This window comes from Uranotaenia lowii, chromosome 2 (genome assembly GCF_029784155.1).
Source record: "Uranotaenia lowii strain MFRU-FL chromosome 2, ASM2978415v1, whole genome shotgun sequence".
NCBI classification, from domain to species: Eukaryota; Metazoa; Arthropoda; class Insecta; order Diptera; family Culicidae; genus Uranotaenia; species Uranotaenia lowii.
In genome coordinates, this window is record NC_073692.1 from 50,264,215 (window position 1) to 50,285,279 (window position 21,065).

Consider the following 21,065-nt stretch of genomic DNA (forward strand, 5'->3'; position numbering starts at 1 on the left):
TATTCTTAACAGGATAGTTGTATTTTTCAATCAAAATGTAGTCTTAAAATTGTATCCAAATATCTCGTACCGGTAGCATGTGCTTTGAACAGTAGAAGGTACAAAAAACACCCGCCAAAATTTTCACTTTCAAATTTTTAATGCTCAGCAAGCTTTGATTTGCTATCCAGTACATGTGAGCTCTGGATGGTCGTTTCTAATAGCCTGCCCATAGTGATGGTGAAAATAATCCCGCCAACAAAACGAACGGAAACGAACGTCGGTCCACAAAATGGGTGCCATGACTTTTGGTTCGGGGGAATAAAACCGTTGTTGTATGGACGACCGCCTTCAAAAGGGGTCATCCGAAAATCTAAAAACATTTTTCATCATTCCTGGCCCTAATGAGCACCCATGCCAAATTTCAGCTCTCTAGCTCTTAAGGCAGCTGAGCCTATTGAAGACAAACATACAAACGAACAAACAAACGGAATTTACTTTTTATATATATAGATTCATGCTGAACTAGGCTTTACTGCCTCGTTAGCTGCTTACAACGTTGCATGCTGATGCAGCACGAGGATCATGTCACATGCAGGAGTCCGTCTGACGTTCTGAACGTTTCACCCAGTGTGGTAGGCCACGACCACACGACCAATCAGAAGCTACTAGAATGTCGCAGCATGCTATCATCACGCTAGGGGTACTTGCTGGTATAAATACCACCCCTTGTGTGAAAGATCTGTCATTCAGTTGTCACACTTGCTTGAATAAACATATACTCTAGTTAGTCTCTAGTCTTTCATTCTTCTGGGAACACGACAAATTGGCGACGAGAACCTCGAAGATCCCGATCAGAAGATGACCGACATGGATATTAAAAACGCTCTCCTCCGGCTCAACGATATCCTGGCCAACCAGCAGCAGCAGATGGCAGTTCTCCTGCAGAACAACGCAGCTCCCCAGGCTGAGAAGAAGGATCCCTCAATCAACCCTGTGTCCCTCCATCCCAAGCCTCCCGGGAAGAAGACGAAAAAGATGAAGAGCATCAGTTTGGTGAAACATGTTGACATCTCCAAAAAGCGCAAATTTGCTGAGGTAAATTTGAACGGTGTCAATGTGAAGCTCCAACTCGACTGTGCGGCTGACATCACCATAATTTCGACGGAAACCTGGGCTTGCATCGGGAAACCAAAAATCAACCCTACGAACATCGTTGCTGTCAGCGCTTCCGGTGACAAGCTCGACTTGAAAGGAGAGTTTATCACCGAAGTAACCATCCGGAACGTCTCCAAACAAGGGTGCATCTACGTTGCCAACCACTCCGATCTCGACGTACTGGGTATCGACCTCATCGAGTTGTTCAACCTTTGGTCGGTCCCCTTCGACTCGTTGGTGAACTCCATCCAGAAATCCGAAGACGTGGCACAACGACTGAAGGTTAAGTTCCCCGAAGTGTTCCAGAGTTCCCTTGGGCTGTGCACCAAAGCACAGGTTACACTCTACCTCAAGCCGGATTCCCGACCAGTATACTGCCCCAAGCGCCCGGTAGCCTATGCCGCTCTCCCGAAGGTGGATGCTGAACTCCAAAGGCTACAAGAACGCGGCATCATTTCTCCAGTGCAGTTCTCCAATTGGGCTGCCCCCATCGTCGTGGTTCGCAAATCGGACAACGTCTCTGTTCGAATTTGCGGCGATTACTCAACTGGACTCAACGCAGCTCTAGAATCCGACCGGCATCCTCTGCCTCATCCCGACGACATCTTTACTGCCCTGGCTGGGGCACGCATTTTCTCCCAAATCGATCTGTCGGACGCATACCTCCAGGTCGAAGTGGAGGAAGAATCACGCAAACTGTTGACGGTTAACACCCACCGAGGCCTGTTCCAGTACAACCGTCTTGCTCCAGGTATAAAATCGGCACCTGGAGCCTTTCAACGCATAATCGACTGCATGGTAGCTGGCATCCCAGGTGTAAAAACCTATCTCGACGATATTCTGGTATCCGGACGAACTCAAGAGGAACACGATCGCAATCTGGACGCGACCCTTGGAAGGATTCGTGATTACGGGTTTCATCTACGCATCGAAAAATGCCATTTTTCTCTTCCTAAGATTAAATTTCTTGGTCACATCATCGACAAGGAAGGTCTCCGCCCAGATCCAGCCAAGACTCGTGCGATCTCTGAGATGCCGGCCCCCACGAATGTGTCACAGCTTCGATCCTATCTTGGCGCTATAAACTATTATGGACGGTTTGTAGGCCAAATCAAGGAGCTCCGTGCGCCGCTCGACCGGTTACTGAAGAAGGACGCCCGCTGGGAATGGACTCCAGAATGCCAAAGCTCGTTCGACCGCTTCAAATCCATTCTGCAGTCTGACCTCCTTCTGACACACTTTGACCCTCGGAAGGAAATCATCGTAGCTGGTGATGCATCCAAACACGGCTTGGGTGCCGTTATAATGCATCGATTCCCCAACGGTTCCATCAAACCCATCGCTCACGCTTCAAGATCGTTGACACCTGCTGAGGTTAAAAAAAAAAAAAGACATACACCGTCTTAGCCGATTTAGGCTTTACAGACTGAATAAATGACGTGGACAACTTAAGATTAACATTTAAACAACCAGTACCGAGATGGGAATCGAACCCATGCCATCAGTAGATCAGCGATTACCGTCTTACCACGCTAACCACTCGACCACCGAGGACGTACACTATGGCCAAATCGAGAAGGAAGCTTTGGCACTCATCTTTGCTGTCACGCGCTTCCACAAAATGGTTTATGGTCGCAGGTTCACTCTTCAAACCGACCACAAGCCCCTCCTGAAGGTTTTCGGCAGCAAGAAAGGGATTCCGGTGTACACAGCAAATCGACTCCAACGCTGGGCGTTGACTTTGTTGCTCTACAATTTCGAAATCCAGTTCGTTCCAACCGCAAGCTTTGGACACGCCGATCTTCTCTCTCGTCTGATGAATTCCCACAAGAAATCGGACGAAGAATATGTCATCGCAGCGATACAGATGGAGACAGACGTGAAAACTATTTTCGAAGGGTCCATCTCCAACCTGCCGGTTACATCGGACATGATCTCCAAACAATCAGCAGAGGATCCAACACTTCAAGAAGTATTCAACTATATCCAGAACGGGTGGCCCGAATCTGCGAAAACAATCGCCGATCCAACAGTACGACAGTTTTTCTCCAGACGTGACAGCCTACAAGTTTTTCAAGACTGCATCATGTTTGGTGACCGTGTCGTCGTTCCAGCCTTGTACCGAAAACGAATACTTCGCCAGCTACACCGAGGACACCCTGGAATGGAGCGCATGAAGTCAATAGCAAGAAGTTTCGTCTATTGGCCGAACATCGATGATGACGTCGAGGACTTTGTGCGCCGATGTAGTTCCTGTGCCCAAGCAGTGAGAGATCCCCGGAAAACAACTCTCGAATCCTGGCCCCTTCCTTCAAAACCGATGGAGCGAATTCACATCGACTATGCCGGCCCCATCGATGGTTTCTACTATCTGGTCATAGTTGATGCCTACTCCAAGTGGCCCGAGGTTTTCCGAACGCGTTCAACTACTACGACTGCAACTTTGGACTTCTTGCAAGAAACCTTTGCAAGATACGGATATCCCCACACATTGGTCTCCGACAACGGTTCCCAGTTCATCAGCGCACAGTTCCAACAATTCTGCAAAGAACACGGAATCCAACATCTGACGACCGCTCCATACCATCCGCAATCGAACGGCCAAGCGGAAAGGTTTGTGGACAGCTTGAAACGAGGACTCAAGAAGCTCGCAAATGGGGAAAGCATGGCTACAACCCAGCACTTACAAACATTTTTGTCAGTGTACCGTTCCACGCCAGCTCGAAGCGCTCCTGACGGCAAGACCCCTGCTCATCTTTTCCTCGGTAGGCAAATCTCCACCCAATTGGACCTTCTGAAGCCAACGCTACCAAGCCCAACACGAATCAACGATGCTCAAAACGCTCAGTTCAATAAACATCACGGCGCTGTGCAAAGGAAATTCGTCGCTGGAAATCCGGTTCTGGCCAAGGTTCATCAAGGGAATTCCGCCAAGTGGATTCCGGGTCGGATCATCGAACCCAAAGGTAACGTGATGTACACCGTTCTCCTGGACAACGGTCGACTCATCCGATCCCACACCAATCAACTGAAGGCCTGGTTCATCGAAACAGCAGCACCGGTTCCAACACCAAATCTTCCATTGTCGGTGTTGTTGGATGATTTCGTTGTTCCAGTCTCCGGAGCTGACCAAACAGACTCCTTGCGGAATGAAGACGATTTGGATTGTTCCGAGTATGGCTCACCTCTGCAGTCACCTGAAGTTCCACCACCACGGACAAGACCAACCCGAAATCGCTGTCCGCCCAAGCGATTGAGCTCGTACGATCTTTCTTAAAAAAAGGGAGATGTGGTAGGCCACGACCACACGACCAATCAGAAGCTACTAGAATGTCGCAGCATGCTATCATCACGCTAGGGGTACTTGCTGGTATAAATACCACCCCTTGTGTGAAAGATCTGTCATTCAGTTGTCACACTTTCTCGAATAAACATATACTTTAGTTTAGTCTACTTGCCTTTTCATTCGTCTGGGAACACGACACCCAGCATTACCTCTAATTTGTCTCAAGACATCCTTTTTTATCTCTACGATTTCTCTCAAGCTGAATTCGTACCTACATGCTACAGTCCTTTATTAACGACTGACAATCATGGCACGTTAGAAACTTTTGAGGGTCGCGTTTGCCTCGCCCGTTGGCAGTTTCAAACAGTTACATGCAGACAGGCGTTAGTGAAACACCAGAGGAGTGACCAATAACTGATAATAATTACGGTTTACACGGTTTTGGGTGCTCCGGAAACAAACATTTTAGGATCTTTCTGGCGTAAGCACGCATTACTCTCCGACCCAAAGTTTTGTCCACTGGATCCGGTTTCTACCCAGATTTTTATTTGTCCACGAAGCTTCTTTCCTCTCCATACTTGCGAATTGCATTTCGAACTGCTTCAATGCTTACTTCTTTCATTTTCGCCAACTGGGTCAGCGAAATTATGGGGATAGACAGTACACCATTTTTGTATAATATTTTCGCGCTTTTCCGGGGAAATGCCAGAAATGCTTTCATTTTCACGAAAGTTATGCAAACTGGAGCTTACGTTACACAGAGTTTTAAGTTAAACCGTAAGCGGCCACAGCGGAAATCAGCTGTTGAAACGTCGTCATCCGGAATGAGCAGGGTTATATCAAAATCATGCTTAGACATAATGAAACTCCCATTACGCCCGGGCACACAAAATTTTTTCCAAAACTAAAGCATGACTTTTCTAGGATCGTCCAACGTATATTTTTCTTAAAAACGGCTCCCATTTCAAAGAGTAACCCTATACCATCCCGTTAATCGGTTGTTCGAAAAAGCTCCCGTCCGGCTCCATTTTTCGAACATCCTTTCTGGCTGGTGCGACGCATGTGTGAGTAGTGAGTCGTGTAAGTATTTGTCGGTAAGCGCTTTCGCCCGTTTTGCGGTCCCATCCGGTTGCTGCGGGATCCTGGCCAGTGCTGCGCCTCATTCGTTGTGATTCGGTCCAGCCAGTAGGAATAACGCGACCGGGGGACGACTATGGAAAGCTAAACCGTCGGGTGTGTGTATGCTGTTTAACATTTTGGATATTGGTGCTTTTTTTCTCACTCAGCAGATTGTACGACGGTACACGGTCAGCGCCATTCTCTAGGAAGGATACCCAAGAAAAATATTTGGTCAGCTAACAACGAAAGGAAGCAGCAGCATATCGGAATATTATCGGGATATTTTTCATCTCGGTTCTGGTTTCGCTACGGGTTTTCCGGATTTTGCGGGTGATTTGAGTTGAAAAGAAGAAATAGGTTCTGCAAGTATTCTCGATTGAGAGGGAATAGTCGAAGTCATCTACGACGGCAAGGGTAAATTTTTGTGAAATTTGGGGGAAAATTTGTGTGTGATAAGTTGATGGAATTGGAAAATTGGTGTTGCAATTCGTAGAAATAGTAGTGAATCATCCTTGTTTGTTTTTTTTTTCGGTGGGGTTGACTGCGTAGTTAAGAAAATCGATTCCAAGTGAAAACCAGGTCTCGAATAGTGAAATCATTCGATGAAATTTGTTCAAGAAATTCCAAAGTATTGCATACTTACAGGAGCAAAACGTGAAAGATTGTGAAAAAGTTGTTCAGTTGTTCATCCATTCGGAGTGGATTGTTCTTTCTCAAAGGTCACCGTAAAGGATGAATCCTGATGAAATTCCTCTATAATATAGATGTTTCAACATGTGATTTGAGATGAAGATTTGTGTGCAGTGATGCAAGCCATCAAAAATTCACGAAACTGATGTGACGAAAACAGAGAATATTTTTTCTCTTACGGCTGCCATTTAGTGAAGATTAAAAAAAACATCGATTGAAAAAGTAAAAACAGATAAAAAACATCATTGTGCCAGAGGATATTTCAAGTCTCTTCAATCGCCAGTCCAGGCAATAGGTGAGTTGAATTTAATTATTGAGCACCAAATGATACAGCTGTAAACAATTTTCCAACATTCAGCCCAGTGAGACCTTTGTCCCAGCGTATAATTCCATAGCGAAACCGTTTCCGGTCCGAGGAAAATGTTCACTTGCGGTGAAAAACATACCCCTGTTCGTCCAACTTATCACGAATGGGCCGAATTGGGTCAATAAACTGGTATATAATTTATCCAGCCGCTGCTAACCGCACACATCGTGGGATCGTTTGATTGTTTGCGAATAATCGGCGGCAGGTTTTATTGTTCCTACCGAATCCGGTTTGATGGGTTGGAAAAGCGAAAAGCTCACACACCGGACAAGCCGCCGACAAACACAAAAGAAAACAACTACAAAAAATTTCGTCGCATTTTCGCATTTTCTCTTGTGTCGTGGATGGGTGCCAACAACACACAGAGCGAAAGAGGGTGGTAATTTTGTTAGCCGATTTCGGTTTTACTTTTTCGGTCCTTTCGAAAATAAGAGGGTGGTAGGAGGTTAGCCAGAAGAATTACTGATGTTGAGTGAGAGTCGAACTTTACAGCACACAAAGAGAACGCGCAAAACTTGAGCTTAAACTTGGGGACATACAATGTTATGTGTGTAATGGGTAAAAGAGAGCATGAACACGAGCTTGAGAGAAATCGATTGTTAATCTATGGGTACAGGAATGTGCAGCAGCAGGAAAATGCGAAGGAATGTTTGTGTTGTGTTTTTGCTTGGGAGCTTTTCATTATTTTATGCGCTGGAATGCGAGATGTGAAAATTTTCCAAAAGTTATCAAAACAGATTTATCCAAGTGCATTTTTATTTTTTTTAAATATGTCTTTATTCATACCAATTCATCATTACATTTATATTACATTATTACATTAAATTAGGTGTTCAGTTCAATAATGAACTGTCCAGAGCCCTATAGTTTACTTATCACTAAAATTTGTTTATTCGACTTAAATTTGCTGAGCACAATCAAGTATTTTTTCCCAGGAGAACATCCTGTAATGTCAAAAATATTTTAAACTTACAACAAAAAACTAAAACTATCCTAAAATTAAACTAATTGAAGAGAGAACGAATCTCGATGGAAGACTGCATCGATTTGCCTCTGAAGTTGGAAAAGATTTTGTTGACCATCTCTTCGATCGATTCAATGCCTGCAATACGATGAGGATCTTCGGTGCTAAGTCGCAAAATTATTTTCAGAACCTTGATCTGAATCCTCTGGATGGCTTTCTTCCTCGTCGCGCAGCAGCTAGACCAAATCGGAACTGCATACATTATCGCTGGTCGGAACTCGGAACACCTGTTTGTAGATTAGCATTTTATTTCTCTGGCACAGTCGGGATTTCCTGTTGATGAGAGAACAAAGAGATTTAGTGTATTTATTACATTTAGATTGAATATCTTCAATGTGATTTTTAAAAGTAAGATTCCGATCAAATGGGAGTCCCAAGTATTTCACGTGATCAGACCATTCTAAAGAAACCCCATTAAAAGTTATGGAATGATTTTCATTAGGTTTTAAAAATTTAGCTCTTGGCTTATGGGGAAATAAAATAAGTTGAGTTTTGGAAGCGTTAGGAGAAATTTTCCACAGCCAAATCAATATCTTCTATTGAATTCAGTGGAACGCTTACATCTAAAGGGTGATACGGTCAAAATTTGGTCAAGGGAAAACGCGTGTAAATCGTTGAAATCGTTTATTTAAAAAATCAAATTAAATTTCTTTTTCAAGTTTAATTAGTATAAAAGGAAAAATATTCAGTTAGGCTTCCGCTTTTCCAAATCCGAATTGCCGGGCCTTACGCTTAACCCCTGCCATCAGATTTTGTACAGCCACCTTGTCCACCTTCTTCGCCGCAGAAAGCCAGTTTGCCTTGAACTGCTGCTCGTCCTAAGCAGTTTTTTGGTCTTGTTTAGGTTCCGCTTGACAATAGCCCAGTATTTCTGAATTGGGCGGAGCTCTGGCGTGTTGGGAGGGTTCTTGTCCTTGGGGACTACCTGCACGTTTTGGCGACGTACCACTCCATGACCTTTTTACCGTAATGGCAAGATGCAAAATCCGGCCAAAACAATACGGAACAGCCGTGTTTCTTCAGGAAAGGCAGCAGACGTTTATTCAAACACTCTTTCACGTAAATTTCTTGGTTGGCAGTTCCGGAAGCTAGGAAAATGCTGCTTTTCAAGCCACAGGTACAGATGGCTTGCCAAACCAGATATTTCTTCGCGAACTTTGACAGTTTCATGTGCTTGAAAATATCTGCTACCTTTCCCCTTCCTTTTGCCGTATAAAACTTCTGTCCCGGAAGCTGTTTGTGGTCGGCTTTGACGTAGGTTTCGTCGTCCATTACCACGCTGTCAAACTTCGTTAGCATCGTCGTGTACAGCCTTCGGGATCGCGCTTTGGCCGTCGTACTTCGTTTATCATCGCTATTTGGAGTCACTACCTTCCTGTAAGTCGATAGTCCGGCTCGTTTTTGGCTCGATGCACGGTTGTAGACGATACACCCAGCTTATTTGTGGCATCTCGGAGAGTGAGGTTAGCGTTTCGCTTGAAACTACCGGCAACTCTCTTTGTCGTCTCAGCGGCTTCCGGTTTTCGATTTCACCCCCGATCTAGACTTCCTGGCTGTCGACAATCGACAAACGTTCCCCAAACACTTTAATAACATTTGTAACGGTTGATTTGGCAACTTTTAGCGATTTTGCCAGCTTTGCGTGCGAGTAGCTCGGATTTTCGCGTTGCGCGAGCAAAATTTTGATACGCTGCTCTTCTTCCTTGGACGGCATTTTGACAACTGAAGAGTGAGTTCTAAAATCAAAATAGGAGCAACATTCTACACACACACCTTCAAAATAAGGGGTGTTCAGGTTTTTTATAATGCAAAATTGGAAGAAATACGTCAAGTTGATATTGACCAAATTTTGACCGTATCACCCTTTAGTCCGATCACAAATTTTGATTTATTTAAAAAAAACTAGAACCAGAACATCGGAAATTATTTGTTCAAAATTCTGTGAAATTATAGATTTTTTTGAGATTTTGGCAACCTTGATTGGCTCACGAAGGGAAGAAACCCAATTTTCGTGTGCAAAAATTTTTTTGTGGGTTAATTCCGAGCGCGGAGTGGCCGGCGAGTACGCTAGACCTGAACCCGATGACCTTGACTGTCTGGGTTATATTGAAGCCCGATGTCTGCTCTACAAAACATGACGGTTTGAAAGTTCTGAAGCGCCATCTAGCTGAACCCTGGGATAACATACCACAAAAATCAGCAGCAGGCTTTTAAGAACATGCGCCTTGAGCTTTTGCAGCATTTGATTAAGCTCATGGATAAAAAAAAATTAAAATGCACCATTGGATTTTGAAAATATGATTTGTTTTGAAGTAAATCTAATTAAATTTTAAACAAAAAGTTTTTGTTTTGATCAAATAATTTGTTAGTGATGTTAACAATGTAGCACTTCAATATTCGGACCCTGTAGATTATGGTTTCTTCGAAGCTCAGGATAACACCAAGGCAAGGGATACTTTGGAATAACCCTGTCATGAGAACAGGCTGTTAGAAACAGAATAAGCTACATAAGTTGACCAATTTTATTGACACAACATTACGGAGTTTGGTGCATTTATTTTTTCAGAATGATTCATCCGTTTGCGTGTATTAAAAACGCAGTCACGCCTCACAGTTTTAAAGAATTTCTCATTTAGGCTGATTTTATCCATACGTAAGTACAGGAAAATCCTTACAAGCTCGTAAATAATCAGATGGTAGGCAAATTGCTAGTTAAACATGAATGGCCACCACTCTAGAAGGATGAATTGTGCATCGCAGGATTCAACAACAGATACAACATATGTACATACATATGTGTGTAGAAGACTGCACAGGATAAGATATAATACAGTTGACAAACTGATGTATGTAATGGACCATCCCACAATGTTCGACACAGCCAATTGCTCTGACTGTCGGTAGAAGAGCCCTGTGAAGGGGTTTTGCTTCGGTCCCATAAATCACAAAGCTAATGAATGTCCAGTGCGGTTATTGCAAGCGTAAATAGTGTAGGATAAACGTATGATGGATAAGCTCGATTTTAAAGTCTTCGAGGATACTTTTACATGTGTTGTACTCTATTGAGTGCATGTTGGTTGTAAATAAATTTATCTAACGGATTATTGATATTCAAATGGATGCATATCTCTATCATTTGATGACGAAAGCTAATCTGGTTTAAAAACTCGACATCTACATACATTTTTTGAATTGATAAGCTTCAAAGTTGCTTTATTTAAAGGAAAGGAGAAAATGTATGTATTATATACAGTGACATTAAGTCCTTAGTCCCGAGACTCCCGAGGCCATGACATGAAAGAATATCGTTGAAATTATCATAAATACCACTAGGATGCGATGACGCTGCAAACACCGTCGCTTGAAACCCAACTGTTCCTCTTTTATTTTTTTTCTTTCTTTTATTTTGCTCTTCCATTGCGAGAATAGGTGCAATGTGTCATTTTCCGTGGTAACCTCCAGCAAGGAGTGGTTCCGACTCGCTCGGAAAATGCTTAGCCGTCAATGTACCCAGTAGTAGATTCTTTTTTGCCCCCATTCTACAAAAAAGCACAACTCCCACATAGGAGATAAGTATTGTACGGAAAACCGTTGCATGTCAAAGCCCGGCACCAATCGGATGGTCCATTAGACGACTGCACCTTTTCGCAAGATGGCTCCAGAGACCGAAACTCGTGGGTAGTTTTTACCGACAGCCACAGACTTTGTGCTATATCAACAGCAAACTCACGCTTTTTATGGAAGTTTGCATGTGGTCTACAGGTGCCTCAGCCATCAACTGCAGGAACCGCGAACGGAACTCGAGTGGAAAAGGTAAATGGGAGAGAGTCGTTGGTTGTTGCTTCGCGCCGGCACAAAATGCACAAAATGCACAAAATTTTGTTTCTAAAGAAGTCCGTGACAGATTTTTTATATTCTTCCTGATTGACATGGCGATAACTTTCGAACGAGCTTGTAATAGAGAACCTCGATTTAAGCTAAATGAAGCAGTTTTATTTTAAGAGCATGAGAATGTAAGTACAAAGTACTATTGCCGGTCAGATATTTTTTATGTTTTCGCTTTATAATTATATCGAAGATTATTCATACAATATGTGAAGTTATTTTTAAACTTTGATGTGTGATTACATGAGCAGTCGTGTCTTTCAACTTATTCACCAGTTTTTTTTTTAAATTAAAATGAAAAAATGTAGCTGCGTCACCAATCATTCTTTCCTTTAAAAAAAGGAATGCATAAGTTCAGTGGTATTCAGGAAAGTAGCAGTTTTTAATAGTTTATTTTAAATTAGGATTTTAAAAGTGGCTTTATTTCTACCCTACTGTTTCCTTGAAAAAAAGTTCCCACTTCATTATTGTCCATTACTGGTCCACCAGGCGCAGCTCCGGACAGTTTGGCGGGTTTATGTCCTTGGGAACAAAGTGGACAGAATTGGCCTCATACCACTCCAGGACACTTTTAGAATAGTGGCGTGATGCCAAATCTGGCCAAAATAGCAGAGCTTTGTCGTGCTGCTGCAAGAACGGCAAAAGGCGCTCCTCGATGCACCCAGATTTGTAGATCTCGCCATTTATTGTGCCCTTCGTCACGGAAGGCTCACTTCTCAGCCCACAAGAGCAGATGGCTTGCCAAACGAGATATTTGGAGGCGAACTTCGACATTTTTTTCTTCTTAAGTTTGTCGTCCACAGCGAACTTGCTCTTGCCGGTGAAAAACTCCAACCCCGAAATTTACATAAAATCGGCTTTTATATACGTTTTGTCGTCCATCACAAAGCAGCCGTAAAATGTCAGCATCTTCTCGTAAAGCTTCCGTGCCCGATTTTAAGCCGTCGATTGTTACTGCTCATCGTGGTTTGGGAAGTTCTGTAATTTGTATGTATGTAGTCCAGCAGCCGAATTCCGGGCAAAAAATGTTGTGAAAGAAAAGAAATTTTTGAAGACATTTTTAAAATTTTCTTATCTTGGAATTCCAGAGAATTTAAAGAAGACATTTTTTTGACGTTTGAAATAGAAAACGAGATTTTTAATTTCTTCGGCATTTTTGCTTCGGAAATTTAAAAAGGCATTTATTTTCAGTGAGTATTTTTTGTTAAATTATTCGTTAATATCTATTAAAACTTGAAAATAATGGAGCAAATGATTGTATCATATTACTATGCAAAAAAGAAGTGGTATAAACGCCAAGAAAAAATCGAACTACTTCGGCATCATCGTTATTTGAGAGATATTAGACCAGGCCCACCAATGGTTGCTAAACCTCGAATTGAGTACATTCATCAACATATTTATCAACCCATCATCGCACCAACAGTCGGTAACTTGATTCGAGAAATAGCATTCGAGCAGTAGGTTGTTACAGGATACGTTTATATAGCAACCCGGTAGCAACGCAGCTGGTAGTCGCTATCAGAAAATAAACAAATACAAATACCAACCTGGATTGCAACAATGGGTGCGAAAATCAGTTAGTAGATAAAAACGCAACCAATCAAAACATCTGAAATACCGACCGAAACAGCAGCGCCCGGTGGGTTTGGTCTTAGTAATCCGTTTGATATTTTGGATGGAAATTTCGAAAAACTCTATCGAATGCCAAAATGTTTGGCTGAGAAGTTTATTAACTTATTGGATCAACCATCGATCGCTATCCCATTGAGTGATGAAAGAACCACAACTATTCCGGTACATTTACAAGTTCTAACAACATTACGATATCTTGGCTCAGGTAATCGATTATACCTAATTAATCTAAATCAATAAGTATGACACTTTCGAATGTACAACTATAACATATTTCAGGTTCCCATCAAGTGACAGTCGGACAAGACAACTTACTGGCAGTTTCACAACCAACATGTCATCGTATTTTGAAGAACGTTATTGGTGCAATGAACAAATATCTGTTGGGAGGGTTTGTCGTTTTTCCAAAAAATGATGCAGAACTAGCCCTAATTAAGCAAAAGTTCTTCCAGCTATTTAATATACCCGGAGTGATTGCAGCTCTTGACTGTACACATGTAGCTTGAGCTCTCCGAAAGATCTAGAGCATGTGTACTTGAACAGAAAAGGATATCATTCTAAAAATGTTCAGATTATTTGCGATATGAACCGTCGTATATTCAATGTGAACGCAAGATTTGGAGGATTTACCCATGACGCGTTTACATGGAAACGTAGCCAAGTACGTCGACATTTTATGCAAAAGTATGATGCCGGAAGCAGAAATACATATTTGCTAGGAGACGGCGGTTACCCAACTGAGCCATGGCTTCTTGTTCCATTTACAAGGGCAAGAAACCAAGCAGAAACCGACTTTAACACTGCCCACTGTAAAGCTCGAAATCCTGTGGAACGATGCAACGGTTTTCTGAAGTCTAGATTCAGATGCATTTCGAAAGACTCATTTTTACGTTATGACAAGGACTTTTGTGGTGAGAGAATCAATAGCTGTGTAATAACTCACAACTTCTTAGTTTACAATAAGGCTGGAACAAATATCAATTTCTTCTTTTGTCGCCCCCCCCCCCCCCCCCCCCCTTCGAAATTTCCAAAAACCCGAAGGGGAAAATAAATAAAGTTTGAAGTATTTGATGTAAATTTCGAAAAAAATTTCAAGAATCCAAAAGATTACAAGACGAAAAAAACAAATTTTGGAATATGGAAGTTATTCCACCTTTTGTATTCTTGATTTTATTGAATTTTTCGATAAAAAATTACATGTTTTTTAGGTTTTGTGCAAGGATATTCTATGCAACTGTGTTGCATAAAAGCTTTCGTGCAATTTATTCCAATGTATTTGTTTTTCGCATTATTTTTTATTGTCCCCCCCCTCGCGATGTTCCAACTCCGAGTGACAAAAGAAGGATTTGAAATTTGTTCCGGCCTAAGTACCCGGTGGAAGAAATTTTGGATGAAAATTTGAATAATGAAGGTAATGATGTAAATGATGCTGTTGAGAACTTTGGTCATGAAGATGATAATGATGAGATTTTGGCCATAGGAGGGAGAGAAAGGAAAAACATTGTTAATAACTATTTCCGTTAACATGAAAACTGCAAGCAGTGATAGCCCTTCTACAGATATTTCTTTTAATTTGAAAACTAAATAAACCGATAAAATCCTCGTAAAACAGTATTATTAATTAATTTAACATCAAGTTGTTAACAAATTCAAAAACACCCTGCTTTAATATTTAATTGCGATTAGTGTAAATGTACCCGACCTTGGCACCTAAGGCATGGTTTACCCTTTTTTTCAACATTCCAACCTTCCTGTTGAATGCATCATAGAACATCCTTTGAAGAATTTACTTGCTAACTTGCTTAGAGTTCAACAAAAATATGTTTTCTCTATGGAACTTCCATTAATGTGAGCAAAATGCATGCAAAGTACTCACTGCGGTGCTCCAATTACTTGGCCGCCGTACCAATTGTTTGCCGTTCCGATGAACAGAATCGTTGGCTATTCTGAATATAAGGCCACTGACAGAATGACGTCAGCTGAGCGTAAAGTTCTATGCGACGATGGAACACCGGGCTTCACTCATACAACAAAACTGCTTTTGAAAACATTGATGAAATTTGGTTGGAAGGGAAGCCCAAAATCAGCTTTTATTTCAAAAAGTCGGAAGTCCAGAATTTCCGCAATTCTATTTTTAATTTTTAAAACTTTAAACTTTTTACTCATTTAAACAAAGTGATGATTATAAACACCTTAGGTTGTTCCAGAATATTTGTGCATGAACAAGAATCATTGGTTAATGAATGACAACCAAACCTTCATCATGGGGACCGATTCAGAAACGAATTATGTCCGCGAGTGGGTTGAACTTTCTCTTTTTCATGAACATTAAATCCCTTTGATGAATAAACTTAGATTAGTAAACTAACATGTTTTGTAAGCAATCTTTCTAAACTGAACACTTCAAAAAATTTCTCCAATATGTATACAGTTAGTAACTCATGAAGGACTGATAAAATTTGAATAAAGCCAATCAATCTAGGAAAAGTATTTCAGATGGCATGGGCTTATTTATGTAGACTAGCCCAGGTTTTCAACGTAGAGTTTAAAAAAAATAGTTGGTGTGGTCCAGCTGCCAGAATATTGATGTAAAATATTGGTATCTGGCCCCAATTGATTCACATTCCTCGAAATTTTTCAAAGAGATTTCATAGTTCATCATTTTTACGAAGTTTTTTGAGACAATTTCATCAAAATAAAAATCAAATACGACTTGAATGGGAGTAATACTGAAAGGTTTAAGCCGTGTCAAATAAACGAATAATAAAAAAAAAACGACTTGAACGTGGTTGTTGTGAAAGTCGTATGGTAACGTTGAATTGAAATATCTTATTTTGAACTTAACTCATCGATTAGATTTTACCAAATATTGGTAAAATTGCTTAGATTTTCTCAGTTTTTTAATGGAGAATTTCCTTACTAGAATGAATAACTGGACAAATTCAGGAATGCTAAGCCTAACGACCGATTCATTTACGAGATTTCTATGGTTCTGTGCATCATGATGTGTTGTCATTTATAAATCAATGTTTAAATTATTCCTTTTGAGTTTTATACACCATAAGTTGATAGTAAAATACTCTAGGAGACTTGCGATTGCGAAACATATGGTTGTTTTCACTACCAAACAACTAAATTCAAATTGTAGAGTTTGGCTTCATAAAGAAAGAAATTTAAAATTTCCTTGAATGGTATTTTGAAATTTTGCCCTTTTGAATTTATTAGCTGAGATTATGAGCTTCTAGCAAGAGCCATCTCGAATGCCCGGGGCGTTGCGCAGTGGTTTGACACGCCAAATAGATCTTAGAATGTAAACCTTGCTAAAACAATTTTTTTAATTCGACTCACATCTAATATTTAAAAAAAAATTGGAAAGAAACGATATTTTCCTGAACTTCCAACTTCTGTTTCCAAGAAAAAAATTAGAACAAAAATCCAAAAAAATTAAATCTGAGTATATGGTTCCCAAGGAATAGAAAACGATTCCAAAACTCAATAGATTATGTATTTTATATACTAAAGTCATAAATTTCCATCGATCTAACAGTTTTTAGATAAGAATAACATCTTAAGTCTTGCGAGTTGGTTAATTTCACTTAGTTTTTTTTTATATCGAACCACTGTGTTCTGTAGGAGACCATGTGCTCGGCAGACTGCAATGCAAATGCTGTTCGCACGCATACCAATGTACCTTCGATTCATGGTTCCCAAATAGCGATTTTTGCATTTTCAATGCTTGGATATGACTTTTAGTTTGTCGAATCACTTATGTTCTTCAATTTATTTCGAAGCTTAAGTTGATAGAAACGGTCTTATCATACAACCCAATTAGTATGAAAACATTTGTGCGTAGTTTTAAATGAATTTTTAGGGAAAACATCAGCCCAAAAATACCTCTTAAATGAACATGTATTTTTCCAGCTTCCAACACTGGTGGTGTATTTCGATTGAAGTTGCATGCCAAGAAAAGGAACAAAATTAGTTTTAAATTTTTATTCAAAACCTAAATAAATATTCATTCTTTTGTCTTTCTAGTAGGGGAGATGAGGGCATAACGAGCACCCGAGGCATAATGAGAACTACGCTTTTCTACGAAAGTGTGTATTTTCTTAAATAAATTTTCATGAGGATTTGTTTCGTACTTCCTATAGTATTAATTTTTCACAAAAAAAGGAATCTCCTTATCATCTTTACAGAGATATTTAAAAAAACTAGCTTGGTTCTCAAGATACGAAAATATTATAATTTTTGAGCACCACGAAATAAGCTCTTATGATCTTAAAATAACCTTGATCTATAATGTACGCACTGCAACATGATGTACACATTGTTTCTCAATTTTTACCATCATAAAATATTTGATTTTTCACTTTTATCAATTTTAAAACACGTTTTTACTTAAATTTGTTGACTAGGGGCATATAGAGCACCATATTATCGAGGCATAATGAGCATTTTCTGCCGTAGAATCTAGCAGCAAATTAAAATTTATTGATAGCGCCACACCTTGACTAGTTTTCATCCGACAATTTAGCCTATTGGTAAGGTGTCGGAGAGGTAATCAAAAGACTAGAGTTAGATTTCTGTTCGAGGGGATTTTTTTCCATTCACAATTCATGATCGATTTTTTTATTGTTACATTATACGGCTAGTAGCATCATCCGCCGAACAAAGCACTTTATGTTTGAGCGTGCGTGAATTGTTTGTATTCTACAAACAGACCTAGATTAAATTTTGTAATTGCTTTGTTTGATGAATCTACGACTCACCTGACTTCATCGAATTGAATTCGCTGCTAGATTCCCCGGCAAAAACGCACATCTTGCTCTGATTAATGGTGCTCATACTGCCTCAGGGGGGGTTCTCATTATGCCTCCACAGTGGCTGGTTTTCAGCTTTTGGAAAAAAATTTTAAAATGCATTTTTTAACGTTTTCATCTAGTTTTTCACGTTTCAGCCCGTTAGGGAATAGGCTTTTCAAGTGTCTGAACACGAAACAATAATGTAACCTCCATATTATAGCTATTTTCTATGGTTAAATAACCGTTTTCCTTAAGGTGGCCATTATGCCCCCATCTCTCCTATTTTTAGATTTTTTGCCGAGTTGAACTGGAGGCATGAGTATTTATTGCAAATTTTTCTAATGAATGTCCGCGTTTGAAATCGCATGTAAATTTAACAGTTGCACTAGAAAAGTGAGTTCATCTGATTTTCATTCGGTGATTTCCAACATAATTGCTTCGGATGCAGATCGAAAAAAATTAACTACTTTTATAAAGTACAAACAATCGAAAATTTCGATATGCTCAGATTTGAAACAGATTGTTTTCTTCGCAATGAAAACATATTCAGATTTTTTTAGCTCAATTTGGACCTGAAAACATGAATAAACATGTTGACATGCCAAGAAAAGGACCATGCCAAAATAGGGCTCACTTACCCTAAACAGGTTATGAATGTTCTCGTCGATTGAGTTCAGGGCATCCACCATTTGTTGTTTGATTACAAGTTTTCTCTCCTCAATGTTCAGCATCTTCTCCTGCAGCTCAAGCTTACGCTTCATATGTTCCCTTTTACCTGCTTGCATGTTTTCAAGGCATTTAAATACCTGCGATTCCATGTTTTGTATTCCGGTATCCGAATATCGCTGGCCTCTGCCTAGTTTTCTTCCTCTTGAAGGTGTTGCAGTTGTTTTTGGGCGAGATGACGTTCCCTGTATAGCAATAGCATCTGGCGTCTGATCGTTATTGGCTCCGGAACCTGGCGCTGTTGAAGGTGCGGCGTTATGAATCATGTCACCAGAGACTCTGCTAACATTAGCTTGCATGTCCGTGAACTCATCTTCAAGAAACTCGATGTTTGCTTCATTATAGGTGTTATCCTGAGGCTGTTCCAGTGCATCGTCTTCATTTTTCAAATCCACTGGAAGAGTCTGAAAAGTAAACATGCTTTGTTAGAATAATATTGAAAAATAGAAACGATCCCGAACTGGGGTAAATTGCAAGTTACGCCTTAATTCGATTTTCCTCCGGAATTATTATTGCCTCACCGGTTCATTGAAGCCCCCTTCTTGAGTGCTTCCGTCGCCATCCAGTGTATCCTTCTGCATAACAGCAAGCACCATCTTCTCTAGCTCCGAAAGAATGTCTCGCTTTTCTTTACCAGCCCGTTTTCACCACTCTGACGGTTCTGAATACTCAACCATTTATTTTTGGTCTTCTGCCTGATATCTCTCCACGAAATCTCCCATTGCTCGGGTGTTTTTGTAGCTCCTCCTAGAGCATTCAACGCAGTACTCAAATCGTTCCATTGCTGATTTTGGAGGTCTTTCCCTCTTAGCGACTGGAATCGGTTGTTGGCAAAGTCCAAATTTTCAGCCATGAAATCCATCTTGTACTTCTTTTGCTCATTCGTTATGTACTCGTTCGGCCTATTTCAAACCATGATATTATCAATATAAATTAAATAATTATGAATCGGTATAATAACTTACCCAGTTGTCGATGCCATTCTCAATAATTTAATTGTACTTCGTCAAATTCTGTGGTAAAATTATTAACATCGTCGCCGTTCAACACATCCGATTGTTTACAAACACGTAACTTTCTAACATCATTTTTCAAAATGTCCAATTATGCCTTCAACACTCAACGATATGTTTTTTTTATATTTAATTGCATGCACGGTTTTGAGCAAGATTTGAAGCATTTTATCTAGCAATATTGAATATCCCAAGTAACCATAAGCACTAAAATATAGCCCTTAATCAACACTTTATTCCCATATATAACTCTGAATAAATGCTTGTTTTGCACTATATGCGTATATAATGCAGATTTAATGCTAAAAAGGCGAAATAGCGGGCTGAATAAATGCTATCACAACATAGCCTTTAATAAGCATTACAAATGCTGAATTAGAGCACCATCAAAACGTCATTTTTCGCCAGCCGTATAAAAGCATTAACAATGCATACTTAGAACACCTTTTAAGTTTTTAATTGATTCATCATGATTGATGTGAAACGGAAATTAAAAATAGGAAATTTTCTTTGATTTATTAAAATGAACAAAAATTAAAAAATAAAATCATTATCTACAACATCAATCAACCTGCTGAATGAAGGATTATGCTTGCTTAATGAAGTGTTCTATGAAATGAGAAGTGATTATAATTGAATTATGAATACTTTGATGAGTCTCGAACCGAGGATCCCTCAGCAGCCTTTATCTTTCCTTGCGCCTTTACCATTTCGACCACTCTTAATGCTGATAAGGTAGGTGAAAAAACCCGTACTTCAAGTACTGTTCGGGTCACACAACTTCATAGACAATGTATGCATGAGAAGGTTTGGAAATGTATTTGAAAATTTTGGGAGAAGACAACTGCAACTGCTCGCTCTGATTGTTTTCGTTTGCTGTCTTGCTTACTCACACGCGGCAAATGAAAAAATCGTTCTTGTTTACATTCGCGGGTTTGACGTTTCTGCACTTTATAAAAGCTTTATATGAGCATTAACAGGAAGTTCTAGTGCTATAGTTTTAATGCTTCTTAACTTTATTTAGTAGCTCTATATGTGCATATAGTGCTATCGTTAGTGTTAAATTTTGTTATTGCTTCTATGCAATAATAATGCTTACATAAAACTAAAAAGCGTTATGAATGTTGATATAATGCTAACTTGCATTAGAAATGTTGATTTAATGCTGATTAAGGGTTATGGCTTAATGCTTATTGTTACTTGGGATTGCTGTTATAAATAGTTTTCAGTATTACAAATATAATTTTAACCCAATTACCATGCTCAATATCGGGAAACAAACTAACATGGGAGAAAGACGGTGCCAACAATAAGTCGTTTTGAAAAGTCTCACCGACAACAAACGTCAAAGACGTCTAGCGGTGAATAGGTGAACTATACT

The 21,065-nt window shown here is 40.1% G+C and overlaps 2 protein-coding genes across 2 annotated transcripts in view; both read left to right on the plus strand.

The window, feature by feature from the left end:
* Positions 1–799: 799 nt before the first annotated feature.
* LOC129748629 (uncharacterized protein K02A2.6-like) lies at positions 800–4,585 on the plus strand. Its single transcript, XM_055743291.1, has 4 exons — positions 800–2,051; positions 2,824–2,839; positions 3,090–3,109; positions 3,409–4,585. The coding sequence occupies exons 1-4, from the start codon at positions 841–843 to the stop codon at positions 4,412–4,414; spliced, it is 2,253 nt and encodes a 750-aa protein (XP_055599266.1). The 5' UTR covers positions 800–840; the 3' UTR covers positions 4,415–4,585.
* A 1,001-nt stretch (positions 4,586–5,586) lies between these two features.
* LOC129745355 (uncharacterized) overlaps positions 5,587–21,065 on the plus strand; it is a 95,008-nt gene continuing 79,529 nt past the window's right edge. Inside the window, exon 1 of the mRNA XM_055738381.1 lies at positions 5,587–6,527. The gene's annotated coding sequence lies outside the window, so the exon portion shown is untranslated. The remainder of the gene's footprint in view (positions 6,528–21,065) is intronic.

Bases quoted from the DNA above. Each gene is read 5' to 3' on its own strand.
- LOC129748629 (XM_055743291.1), top strand. From the start codon at position 841: ATGACCGACATGGATATTAAAAACGCTCTCCTCCGGCTCAACGATATC. The intron at 3,110-3,408 runs GTATTCAACTAT...CCAAGCAGTGAG, and splicing joins AGGATCCAACACTTCAAGAA to AGATCCCCGGAAAACAACTC.